The sequence below is a fragment of the Phyllostomus hastatus genome, unplaced genomic scaffold (assembly GCF_019186645.2).
Source record: "Phyllostomus hastatus isolate PE091 unplaced genomic scaffold, TTU_PhHast_1.1 phas_contig_17, whole genome shotgun sequence".
NCBI lineage: Eukaryota > Metazoa > Chordata > Mammalia > Chiroptera > Phyllostomidae > Phyllostomus > Phyllostomus hastatus.
This window is the reverse complement of record NW_025333664.1, coordinates 38119349-38132827: the sequence shown is the minus strand read 5'-3', so window position 1 is coordinate 38132827 and position 13479 is coordinate 38119349. Positions and strand designations below refer to the sequence as shown.

Sequence of the window (13479 nt, the reverse complement as noted above, 5' to 3'; positions counted from 1 at the left end):
TTAAAAGAAAGGCAATATCCTTAACAATAGTCAATTTAAATCCAATTTCTTCCAGAAGACAATCCATTAAACAGAACAGCACTAAGAGATTATGAAAACATTCCAAGATCTAATTTTATCAGTTTTTTTCCCTTTCTTGTCCCTTATAAATGGGATCTATTGAGTTCCACAAATAGTGCTAAATCATTCAACTAAGACAACAGATTTCCTTTCTTTGAGAAAAAGAACGAGTTATACTGTCAATTCTTTCCTTAGTACCACTAAAATACTCCAGAACAAAAATGACTCCTTTAGTAAAAATGTACTGAATCTATTCTATTTTTAACTCATAGCAAGCCTCTAGAAGGTCATCCCTCCTTACAAATGTCTTCCCTGAATTCCCAGGAACATCAGCAGAACTATGACTTCTCAGCACTGGAGGAAATAGAGGCTGCAGTGAGTTCAGAGTGAGGACACGTACAAACTCCCAGCTCTGACATGATGTGATCAGAGCCTTTATCTCATCTACACTGACCCAATATGCAATATTTATGAATTTCACACACGACTTCAGATGGCAGTTAACAATCAGAACCTCAAACAGAATTCACAAATGCAGTTGCAAACTCACTAATTCCTAAATAGCAATAAAGATCTTATTAGGTCCACACATTCATTTAGTTAAAACACATGGTCTCAATGTCTGTGCACTGGCATCCCTAAGTCTGATGAACCTAAGTAGCCACCAAGGAGGAGTACACTCAGCAGCAAATTTAAAGCATTATTACGAAAAGAATGAATGAATAAGCCATATGTGTACTAATGTACCTAGACTTTGCTAAGCACTGTAATACCAAAATTATAAAACTGTTCTCCCAGTTAATAAAACAAATACTAACAAGTCTCTATTAATGAAGAGCAATATTAATGGGTACAGTCAATAATTGTCATTATTTTTCTTCCGATCTTCCCATAAGGACATTTTCTGACTTACAAAATTGTCTGTAACTGCCACAAGCAAACATGTATTCTAATTCTCCAGAGCAGCAATTTTTAACTGGTGTGCCATAACAATTTTTAAAACACATAGTACCTGACCATTTTTACTGACCTCTTTTCCCTTAGACTGTCAAATAAAAATAAATAACAACAGCAACACAACAATAGCCATCCAGTATGAATGAATCAAATTATGCCTATGTTTTTGGTCAGGTCAGCAAAAAATTTATTTTTGTGTGTGCTGCAGAATTTAGAATTAGTTTATGTGTTCTATAAGATGAAAAAAGTTCAAAATTACTGCTGTAGAGGGCTGTATTAGGCTGTCTCAAGCTGTCTCAAATATTCTTTGTTCTTCACATCTTTGTTCAAGTAAAAGACTTTTTAAAAATCACATTACCTATTCCCTAGTAAAAAAGTCCAATGTTTCTCAATAAAAGCGCAGATATCCTCTTTCCACCTGAAATAACCTTGACGTCCACTTCCTTCCAGAGACAAGTTGTACATTGCCAACATGACAACCTGAAACACAAAGTAAACAAGGGATGGGAGAGAGGCATGATTAAGGGTGTTAATCTGTAGGGGGGTGGAATATGTTTTATATTCTAGGTAGTAATGCTGGAGAATGGAGGGGAGAAAGGAAGGATAATATTAGAATATTCTTAGTATAGAATTTATTTCCATAAGGAGGATCCTGAAGCTATAAAGAAGTCTATTAAAGTTTATTTAATTCATCCCCCCAATGTTTGGGTCCACAGCTTTAACTCCCAATAGTCCCATGAGAGTGTCTATGACCCAAGGCAATTCTGATGCTTCCAAACTGAGTTTCAATTCCCCCCATCCTTAACTTTACAAAACTTTTGGACAGCCTAACAAATAACCCCGTGAACAGATTTTTCAAATTCTTTCACTTATTTTTGCATCAGGTCTACATTAACCAACAATCATCTTCCTTTGAGCAGTTATTGTTCATGGGGAGTTACTGTTTAATGGATATGGAGTTTCAGTTTGGGAAGCTAAGAAAGTTCTGGAAATGGATGGTGGTGATAGTTGCCAAACAATGTAAACACACTTTATTCCACTGAACTGTATGCTTAAAAATGCTCAAAATTGTAAGCTTTTATGGTGGGTATATATTACCACAATTTTTATTTGTTTTGTTTCACAGGCCGGTGCTCAATCCATTGAGCCATACCAGGCAGGGCTTATTACCACAATTTTTAAAAGTTATTTTTCAAGAAGTACTTTAAGGAAAGAATGAAGCGAACTTCTGCCCACTCACTCCTACAGTACCTCAGAAACATAATTCACTGTTAATTTCAGTGGCAGATACATAAGTGTCTGTTAATTTATTTCCAATCTATTTTTTTTATATTTGAAACATTTCATTACTTTAAAAAGTTAAAAATTCAAATGTACATGAAAATAACTTTACCTATTATCACAATACTTACTGAGGAAAATTACAAGCTCAATATATAAAGGACATGGTTTTCCTCCTCTCCTGGAATTCATAATCTAAAAGAATGCATCCCAGTTTAGTTTTCTGCTCACATGATTAGACATACTCATCAGTAACAGGCCAGCCTTGTGAACCAGTGTATCCCCAGGGCCTAGTTCGGGGTTGGCACAGACACAGCAGACACAAGTATCTTGAAAAACAATCATGGTATCTTTCTTTCCTTGTAAAGTAAGAATGACTGTCCAGGACAAGAATGTAAAAACTACACTGTCCTTCCCAAACACATGATAAAGATTCTCCTGCATTTCAAACTTTTTGTTCACAAGCCACCAAAGAGGAAGACAGAAGATAAAAGGAGGCTGTGGAAGAAAGAGGCCTTTTAGTCAGGAGACCAGACCTTTTCACTGTTGGTATTCAGTAATACAAGCAAGCATTTCCATTTATTACTTTGATAAAGCAACAAATACAAAGTTTAAGATTTTAAAACATTCCAATGAACATTCCAATTCCGACATTCCAATGAAATTTATTCAAGACCAACTGAGTGTCTGTCAGCTCTTTGATGACAGACTGAGTTTTTAAGATGCAACGAGAAACACTGGTCAACAGCTTGCCAAGAACCAGATGCACCTGATGGAAGTTATCATTTCATCACACCAGTATTATCCACCACCAATGTGTCTTTGGAAGTAAAAGAAATAATTTCCAAGTGTTATTAGTCTAATTAAATGTGCAAATTGAGCCAATCGTATATTCTGAGCAATACAATCAAAAACTAGTTTTTCTTTTAAAAAGAACCTTCAGAGAATACTCATATTCCTGAAAATAACAAAATACATATATTTGCTCTTCCATTTTACAGCTTTTGAGAAGCTACTTGCAAGCTAAGTGCAAATCTGCCTACATGTGCACACATCAGAATAATCTATTAACATTAAACTGACCCTGCCTAGAGTAGGTTGCATGTGCTCTTTGAGAAAAATATTGGAATTACAACATTCATGAGACTATATCCTCAATACAAACTTCACTTTCTACTCATATATTTTCAGACAAGTCAAAGACTCCTTCCATTCACCACTGACAGATTTCATTAGATGTCCTAATAAAGCTGATAATTAAGATAAATCTAAGGCTGCTAAAGCAACTACGATTTGCAAGGAACACCTAAAGTGGCTTAGATGGTATAATATACAATCTTTTCTCATTACCCTGTTTTATTTCCTTCATAGCAAAAAAGTGCAATGGGTAACTAACTTAGTTGTACACTTACAATCTAAAATAAATGTCTAGAATGTCACTGCATGGGGCAGGGGTCTTAGCTGTGCAAGTTCATCACAGTAGCCTCCAGGCCTAGAACAGTGCCTGGTTCATTACAGGTACTCAACATTTGTTGAATCAACAAACATAAAATTGAATACGTATAATGTGTTCCTTTTTAGAACTTAAACACTGTATATACATTATCCTTACTATAGACATATTAATATAAAAACAAAACCAAAAAAATTAATACAACCGAAGATCAATAAAAAGTTATCGCTCAGGCTATACGATAAGGCTATCTCAATCAGACTAAGCTGGATTATGGTACTGGTATTCAAGGTGACTAAAAGTGGACATAAGTATTCATCAAGCAAAAAATATTTAAACATGTTTGAGTTCAAATGCAGAAAAGCTGGACTGTGTTGGTTTCTACAATCAACCACCTTATGTCTTCCTAATCTATTTCCAATGGGCCATCTTTCCATTTTTAAAAATGGTTTCATTTTTCCAAAAAAGGCTGCCAGAAAAATGTGAACTTAATTTTCAATGAAAGTCAGAGTTTGGTATTACATAAAAATGAAACTGTGCCTTGATCAGTGTGACTCAGTTGGTTGGCTATCATCCTGCAAAGGAAAGGTTGGTAGTTGGATTCCCAGTCAGGACACATGCCTGGGTTACAGGTTCAGTCCCTGGTTGGGGCGCATATGAGAGTGAACCAAATGTGTTTCTCACACAGGTGTTTCTCTTCCTCTCTTCCTCCCTTCCTTCTCTAAAAACAAATAAAATCTTTTAAAAAAATGAAATCGTGTGTTTTCAAGAACCTCAAACCCAATTCACGAAGTTAGCACTGAGTACCAAGAACTTTCTCCACACATTCAGTACATAATTTTCATGGGTAAATAAAAAGTGATGCTCAAAACAGCTCAAAAGCTCACAGAAGTTCCTTTCTCCATACATTCCAATAAATTCCTTGGGGGACCAAGCTCATGAATTATACAGAAGAGCCTTTTACTCACTTGCTGCCATGTTAGCTTCAGCCTTTCATACTGCTCTTTGCCATCTTCTGAGCAATCCGAACAAGTAAACCTAAAAAAATTATCACCCTTAAGGTAACTGAGCTGTTCCCTCAGCTGACCTAGGAGAAAAACAAAAACGTTTATCATAGAGCTGTGGTAACCCAAATGTTTAGTTTTTATCAACCAGATTTTCCAAGTTTCCTATGCTGTTTTTCTCCTCCCCACCCCACCCCCCCACAGCCAGTCCACAATAGGAGGCAGGGAAGGGAGTAGAAAGATTTGTATTCTTCCAACATCAAGTGTGTGCCCAACTTAAGATCACTGGTTCCTTTACTTTTAGGAGAAAGATACTAGGCAAGGCTCACTTGTTGCTCACTGGATTTTCCAGCTACTAACATTCCTGACTCCTATAGGTCTCTTTACACATTCAAACAATATCTGTCCACCCACTGAAGTATCAGGCACTAGGCTAGGCACTGGAACTACTCTGCCCAAAGCAGGTATAGATAGTAACTGTTCTCAGTAGCTTAAATTCTGTAAGAGACACATGAGGAAATAGGTAATCACAACAGCACAGTTCTCCATCCTCACCGTATATCAGAATCACCTAGGGAGGATTTTGGGTTTTGTTTTTAACATGCATTGGCCCACCCCACATGAAATGAATCAGTCTCGGAAGCCCGGCCTGGGTTTGCATTTTTTAAAGTTCCCAGGTGGCACATACTCTATGAAGACACAAAAATCACTGTGGTGCTAAGGGCAATGTGAGGGCACATAAAAGGGATGCATAACCCACATTGGAAAGATAGGAGAGCTAGAAAAAGTGAGTTCTACAAGATGATTAGAATTGGCCAGGGGAACAGAGATGCTTGTGTATGCGGGCATTGGAGGCTATAGCGATGCATGTTCCAGAAAGGAAATTAAAATTTGCTAAGTTCCTAAGGATAAAAAAGACTTGTTTGTAGAGAATGATTGGATTGGCCAAAAAGTCCATTTAGTTTTTTCCACAAATAGAAGACACGTTTTCATCTTCACCAATAACTTTATTGATTTGGATATTTTGAGTATGTCAGCTATCTCCCACTATTGGTGTCTAGTGAGTAGAGGCCATGTTTAGTAGAAGCTGCTAAACATGTTCCAATGCATAAAACAGTTCCACAGCAAAGAATTGTTTGGCCAAAATGTCAACGGTACCAAGAAATTTCACAAACCACTTTTGGTCCTCCATACATTGCACAAATCTTTTACTTTTGCATTTCAGTTGTGTTCTTACCTTTCTTGAAATAATAAAGCATAACATGCCAAAAATGTTGCTTATTTTCTTCCATCTTCAGCATTAAAATGGCTACACAAATTTTCATGTTTTTTTAATGCACACTGATATGACAGCTGAATGTCATAATACAATCAAATTGTTTCAAATGAAGTTAAAGACATCTAAGCACAACTAGAACCGTCTTACAGAAAAAACTAAATGAACTTTTTGGCCAACCCAATAAAAGCTCACCGTAACAGAAAGTTCTCTTTATGTGCGAGGATAAGAGGAATCTAAAGAGAGAGGCTAAAGTAGCAAGGGCACAATCATAAAGTGCAGTTGAAAATGTATCCTGTGAAAACAGGGGGAAAGCCACTGAGATCTTTAGGCAGGATCTTGAACTAATAAGCAGAAAGAGCTCTTAAGTAAAAATTACCTAAGATATAATAAATTCTAGGTTTGTTTTCTGTGAAAAGTTATGTATTAGTAGTAACTGTTACCTGAATAGATGAGTCTTTAAAACATTTCTACACACTAGAAAATGCCCTACTTTACAATTACATACAAAAATTTTTCTTCTCTGACCTAGTTACAAAGTCCATTACACAAAGAATTCCTCTAGTATATACATCTTTACTGTTCTCCACCTAATACAAAACCCCCTTTTTTTTTGGTAAAGACTCATGATGACTGGCAAAGTATACTCTTCCTAAAGAACTAGGAAGCTAGCAGTTGAAAAGACTGAGCTGAAAAACTAAAGTATCAGGGAAGCATGTGTGTATATATCTATTGCCAGCAGATCAGAGGCCAACAAGTAGAAAACAAGAATAGTCCTAGAAAAAAAGGACAAAACACGTTTACTCTGCTAATTCTAGCCTTACTTCAGCATACAATAGCAGGAGTTTTCCATTAAGGTAAATATTAAGAGTAATTGTTATTAACTTGAACTTTAATTCTACACTGGGCCTAGAATTTGGATTCAAATTCTTAACATAGCCTTGTTGGAAAAATCTGGCTAATTCTTTAAGGAACACAGAATTTACAATTTTCTAATCTTTATTGAATTACCATAAAGAACATTAATTTAACAACTTGATAGATGTTGACAGTTTTTATTAGTATAAATGTGCGTTTTATATAAATTTAGTTAAACTAAAAATAAATATAATAATTATCTTTTTATTTAGGTCTATTTTACATTCATGTTCTTTCATAGGGTAAAAAAACCAACCACACAGAAACCGACAAACCAAAGGAATCGAGAAGCTCCTTACTGGCTGGTATCCATTTTTGGCATTTGTCACAGAAGTAGGACAGCTGCTCCTCCATCCAGGATACATCTCCTTCATCACTGTTGAGGGAATCCCCACTCTGATCATGAGACAAGTCTACTGATGCCTGGTCCTCTGATTCAACAATCAGGAGAGTTTCCCCCTCTACTTCACCCTCCTCCAGTCCTTCTGAGGTAGATGTTCTTGTGGCTTCATCATCATGGCGACTTATCAAACTACTCAGGTGGATGTTACTATCCATCCCTTTTTTCTCACAGGGTCAGAAGTGCTTTTTATAACAATCGTAAACTCTGGACACCACACTTAAAGGGACTTTTATCAGGACTACACAGACTTCAGAAGAGTGCCCACTTCTCTACTCAGATATAATGAACTTCTAAAGCAATAATTTAGATTACATAATCCATTGTCCTTGTACTTGATTGAGTTTAAAAGAACAGTGACCAAAAAAAGGAGGAAGATCTCACTAAGCTATTCTCCATCAACACTCACGAACACACACATTCAACACTACTTGTCCCACCAATATTTCACATTCATTTCAAGTCATGCTTTTTGAGATCCTTTGCCAATGTCTTCTCTCTTTCTGCTTCAAGTTGCTCAGTCAAAATAATCTGTTCTCCCAAAAGACGAATGTTTTCTTTTTTCCGATTTTGCCTCTCAATGTCTCTGATCACTCCGTCACGAAGCCTCTAAAAATGTAAAAAACAGATTTCAGTAACACCCTGAACAGGTGGTTCCCATCTCTGTGCCATTCAAATCCAAATAACAGCATTACCAAAATACACTTAAAACTTCCAGACTCTATTTTAACTTTCTGCATAAATGTAAAATGCAATAAAGAAAACATCAAATTAATCTGGTAATGTACTATCATGTTATTATCACTTAAATGACTACTTATCAAATATTTTAAGAAACTCCTGAATATTCAGTGTAGAACATTTAATTGGAAATAACAATTAAAAAAGAAAAAAAACCTGCTACTGTGTTGAATTTTAAAAGTTTACTTGATATGTGACACTTAAAAATTTGGTAAGGATTACTACAGTAATTCTTTGAAATACTTTTTATTCTAGTTGAATAAATATCAATGAAAAAGAGATTACTAAAATATGAACAAGCAAGCTGTAAGGTGCTGAAAACCTAGCTTCTAATATATGAGACAAAATTAAAATTATATAATATTATTAGTCAATTACAAAACAGAGAGAGAAGGAAAAAAATGCTACTAACAAAAGAAAAAATAAAGACCCATCAATGTAGTTATTTTGTTAAGCACTAAAGAAAGGTAGAAAATTCCAGAACATGGACCTAGCACCTAAGAGGAGACTTTTTAAAGCATCAATCCAGTCATGACCAACATTTTATCATTACAAGTCACAAAATGCTCTAATAAGTTTTTAACAAGTTTTGTAAGGCAGAATTGATGGAGACAGGTCCCAGGGTCTGAATATTTTAATAGTTATTTGTTGAGGACTGCCCTGCCTGGTCTCAGGAAGCTGTAACCCCCCATGACTTAGGCTGAGTGAAAGACCTCCAGACCAGGAGCCACGAAGGAGACAAAACTTATTTCCCTGGCATGAACACTGCCTGTTCATATGCCTCATTCCTTTTCATGCTTGAACGGCAGTCAATGACGGGTAACAATTCTCTTGGATAGAGAATGAACCTAAGACAGACACATTCACAAAGGAATGACAGGGACAAGACTTGTGGGGCTGTGGAAATAACCGGGTAATCGATATCAATCACCAATTTGGCCAAAGCCTGAGTTTTTGTTCTTGGATGTGAGAAATCCAAGTCTCCTGGCTGCCTTTGTCTTCTCAGGCCTGCAGGGGCCAAACAGCCCAGATCAGAAACAAACAGCTCCAGGGGTAATCAGGCCTAAGACATAGAATACGAAAGACACTGTGAAATCTGCTTGCTGGAGGATGCTCTTTAATTAGAATATGAACTCACGGGCATGAAACAGAACTAAGCTTTAAGTCCTGTAGTCTTTTTAAATAAAACCCCCAAATCTCTGGCTTGGGATCCCAGTAGGAAATCTGCCAGCACCTTTCAAAAGCTAACTACGTGTAATTTGCAAACTGTATTGGTATTCAAGAATAAAACCCTGCTTGTGCAGGAGGATGAGGCGCTATGGTGCCCTCCAGGAGAAAGGGTGGCCAAGTGGCACCCTCCAAGAGAGAGGGTGGCCAAGGCGCTCCCCACGTGAGGAGTGGCCCTTCTGTTCCTATTCCCCCACAGGACCTAGTTGTCTCGGTGTTATGTTTTTCTCCTGTTTCGACAAACCATCCACAGCGTTCCGTGCTCACCGCAGGCAGATGGGCATGCATCACTTATTATTATGTCTATTTGAAAGATTCAACAAGTATCTACCTGCTGGACCTCCTCCAGCCCTAGAACTTCACTCCATATTATGGGGGAATAAAGAGTCATTAAGACTAATAAATCAACTGAAAACCAATTTTCTTGATCCCTGAACCCTTGGCCAGACTTCCAGAAACAGAAGTGGAAGTACTCATTCCACTCCTCCCTCCCCAATTCTTCCTATCTAGTGCTCCTCACACCACTACATACCCACACACCCACTCTAACCCCTAAAGCCCACACCTTCCACTGGAATCATTCTGCACCTGCCTGAGATCGTACCCTGCCTTTTCAGACTTTAGCATATACTTAGGATCTTGCTCTCCATACATCATTTGCTATCTTCCTCTAAGTTTCAATGTCTATGTTGACTGCCTCCAACATCTTTCTTCTGATGTGTACTTTACTGCCCTACCAGTGACTAAGACCTCTTCATTATTCCAATTCTAACACCTAGAACTCTGGCTCCTCATGTAAGTATTACCTGCTTTGCTGGGTTCCTGTGAGGATTAAAGATGATGTATGTCAAGTTCTTAGTGCAGCACGTGGTACATAGTAGACTGTGAAGAAACAAGTCATCATGTCTTGCTTCCCTTGAATCCTCCTACATACCCACCCCATCAATCATTTGGCCAACTCTTTCTCACTGTTAGAAAGTAAGCCCACAATGAATAACTGAATATAAGATAAACACAAGTTATTCCGGTCATCTTTTCTTCATCTCTAACTTCCAAATATCTTAATCTTCCTGTTCTTCAACCCTCCAACACAGTGGTTCTCAAACCTGGCTGAGAATCCCCTGGGTCACTTTTAAAACATACATAAGCGTGATCCCCATCCCCAAGAGATTCTGATTTAACAGGACTGGAGTAGTGCCCAGCCTCAGTTGCATTGTAAAAACTTGGCAGGAACATCGAGTGTGTAGCTAGGTTTCAGAACCAAGCTCCAATAACTCAGCTTTACCTGGCACTCTTCAATATTCCCTGTTCACTGACCTCAGAACTATATCTCACATAACCATATTCCTGCCTCTGTTACAAAATCTACCCTCTTAGAAACCCAAATCTCTAGTCTCTTCCATGCCTTTCATCATTAATCATCCCTTCCCTCTCTCCCGAGAATTCTTGTATTTTTACAGGCTTCCTCTCTTCTGGATTTCCTTGGACTGTGAACATGGAGGACAAAGACCTCATCCGCTTCACATCTGTTTAGAGAGCACGTAGCACAGTCAATGCAAGAAAGTCAACGCAATAGCAAAGACTTTCTTGCTACTGATTACTTCCAGCTTAGGCAAACTAAGCTCAACCAATAACTGCACCAAGGTGTTCTCTAACTGTTCACCAACGACCTAGTTCCCGTTCTCACACTCAACATGCAGCACAGTTTTGAATCAGTCTCAGCAACAGTATGCTTCCTTATCTTTAGTCCCCAAAAGTGCCTGGTATGGTGCCAGGCACATAGTGATCAATCATTAAATGTTTGCTAACTTGAATAAGAAAAAAAATATGGGCCGAGAAACACAAAACGGCCCGTCATTCCACTGATTAGTAAGTCTTGTTTCCAGAAATAAAAGTACCTTAAAAAAAGATAATTTGGAGGCTGGTATCGCTAACGTCCCCAGAATCTAGTTTTCATAGCAACCGACTCCTTAAATTCCACCCCCCTGCAATGAAAAAACAACATACAGGCATCTCACCAAATTACCTTGGCCACAGGCACTAAGGAAAGTGATCGGTGCTTCTTTACCACAGGGTAAAGTCTTACTAGCATTTAACTGCAGTAAGACCTAACCTTGGGCCTGGGGGTGGAGAGGCCGGTATCCCGCTGAAAGTACCCCAAGGAAATCCCTTCCCCTCCTCCACTTTTCTGCGATCTCACTAACATTCTGGAGGGTCGTAACACGACAGGGTGGCTGTGACTTGAAAACGGGACCGCTGACCACCCCACAGGCGTGCGTTCGAGGGAACCTCGCAAGTTCAGCTAGGAGAGCCGGGCTCCCGGGAGCCGGCCTGGTGAGGGTGGCCTGTGTCTCCAGGACGCACGCGGCCTGGGAGCTGCAGCACCCAGGGCCTAACCCGCAGTAGCCAAAACGTGAGGGTGCCGGGCCTCGTCGCAGTGGAGGAAAAGAAAGAGAAGGAAATATCAGGACTAGCGAGAAACCAGGCGGAGAGACCGGGACCACCACCGCGCAAGGCCCGGAACAGACCATCACGTGACACCGACCTGCTGGTCCTGTCGCTGCTTCAGATGCACGCCGGCCACAGTGGCCACCGTCAGCACCACCGAGAGGCCCAGCACCAGCTTCGAGCTCCTCGACATCCCCGCGCGGGCCACCTCGGCCGCCCTCGACCACCCCCACGGGGCTCCGGAGCGACGACCCAGCGTGCGTCGCGGACTGTGCGAGCCAGACCCGACACGTAGAACACAGAGCTCCAGTCACTTTGAGTGCCTCCCTCCGCCGCCAGGCACGAGCAATCAAGAGCCGAGCAGCGCCCCGGCTCCTTGGGAAGTGCAACTTTGGTTGAAGCCTGGGAAAGGAGGGATGTTCTTCTAACCTACAGGCGGCAGGGTTAAAACACTGCCAATTCAAATTCTAAAGAAGAGCTGGGGCGCAAAACTGGCCCCAGCACCACTTCGGGGGTGGGGTGGAGGGGTTCCATGACTGAGCCACTACATTTTATCACCCTACCACCAAGCAGTGGCAGGGAATGTCGGGCTCGGGTGGAGGAAGGAATTCCTGCCGAGGTAGGTCGCTGACCCAGTTGCCATTGCTCAACACCAGCCTCACTAAACTCAGCCTTCATTGTCCTTTTGGGGGGGACGTGCCACCAGGAGATGAGTTTTGCTAGTTAAATGTCGTAGACACAGTCACCTGCTATCAACTTGCTGATTTTCTTACAGTCTGATTTTTCTTAAAATCGAAAAGCCTTATCGCTAAAGAGCATGCTAACTGGGCAGAGACACCGCCTTACCTCCTGATATGAAAAGCACTAGTCACCTCCTTGCCCATGTAATCCTTAAGAGGTCACTTTTACACCCTTAGAGCCTCGGTTCCCGCCATTTTTAAGACTGGGTTCTTGAGCCCACATCACTAGGAATATAAATGATGGGAATGGAGTGCTTCGAAAATACTGTAGCTTAAGGTACTGTCCAAGGCACAGGAAGATGTTTGGCTTTCTAATAAAGAGATAATGTCATTAAATTATTCTTTTTTCACTAAAATTCACAGAGAACAAAGTTCTTCCTGTGGAAACAACTTTGGATGCTATTAATTTGGGCTCAGTCTGAGCCTCACCCAAGGGCTTCTTCCAGGTTCATCTCCGTAGTGCTTTGCTATTCCAGCCTATGTTATGCAAGTGTAAGTTGCATGAAGTGATACTGCTTTTAGGAAATGTAGTATAATGAAACTTTAAATAATAAAAAATTTTCAAATACCCTTTTCAAATGTCATTTTGTCTGTAATGTTTCTCGACCTGAGGAATATGCCATTGAACTGGAAAATGGGGTTTCTGCCATAACAGACATTGAAGTTAAAAGCAATTTAATTTGGGGTGTATTTGCATATTTCTGTAAAGAATAAAAACTATATACACTACTTTTAATTGTGGTCTTCTCAAAATATTTTTTTTTCCATCTAAGGCAGTGAACCTTCAACATGTCCTTAGACTATGCCCCAGAGAGTTAGATGGTCTTTCATTCTATGATCACTACTTTTTCAACTTGTCTTTTTGAAATATTTTGTTATTCTACTTTTGAGTGATCCTTTACATGTTAAACAGTGTTGAATTAAAAAATGGATGGATAATCCATTGAAATATTTATAAAGCTAGGCAGGATGTA

The 13479-nt window shown here is 39.4% G+C and overlaps 2 protein-coding genes across 3 annotated transcripts in view; both read right to left on the bottom strand.

Moving 5' to 3' along the window:
• The window catches only part of KAT14 (lysine acetyltransferase 14), a 64472-nt gene extending 56960 nt beyond the window's left edge, over nucleotides 1-7512 (bottom strand). For both annotated transcript variants that reach the window (XM_045833276.1, XM_045833277.1), the window contains exons 1-3: nucleotides 7249-7512; nucleotides 4720-4838; nucleotides 1376-1497 (exon numbers count right to left, since the gene is read on the bottom strand). In XM_045833276.1, the coding sequence (XP_045689232.1) occupies nucleotides 1376-1497; nucleotides 4720-4838; nucleotides 7249-7507 (500 nt within the window). In that variant the 5' untranslated portion in view covers nucleotides 7508-7512. The remainder of the gene's footprint in view (nucleotides 1-1375; nucleotides 1498-4719; nucleotides 4839-7248) is intronic.
• A 12-nt stretch (nucleotides 7513-7524) lies between these two features.
• On the bottom strand, nucleotides 7525-12048 carry LOC123815092 (protein PET117 homolog, mitochondrial). Its single transcript, XM_045833278.1, has 2 exons — nucleotides 11863-12048; nucleotides 7525-7958 (listed from the first exon to the last, which is right to left on the bottom strand). The coding sequence occupies exons 1-2, from the start codon at nucleotides 11956-11958 to the stop codon at nucleotides 7803-7805; spliced, it is 252 nt and encodes an 83-aa protein (XP_045689234.1). The 5' UTR covers nucleotides 11959-12048; the 3' UTR covers nucleotides 7525-7802.
• Nucleotides 12049-13479: the final 1431 nt, after the last annotated feature.

What these genes read in the sequence shown, in the direction of transcription:
- LOC123815092 (XM_045833278.1), bottom strand. Translation starts at nt 11,958, where the DNA reads ATGTCGAGGAGCTCGAAGCTGGTGCTGGGCCTCTCGGTGGTGCTGACG. An exon ending in AGCAGCGACAGGACCAGCAG is followed by an intron (nt 7,959 to 11,862) that starts GTCGGTGTCACG and finishes TTACATTTTTAG; the next exon opens with AGGCTTCGTGACGGAGTGAT.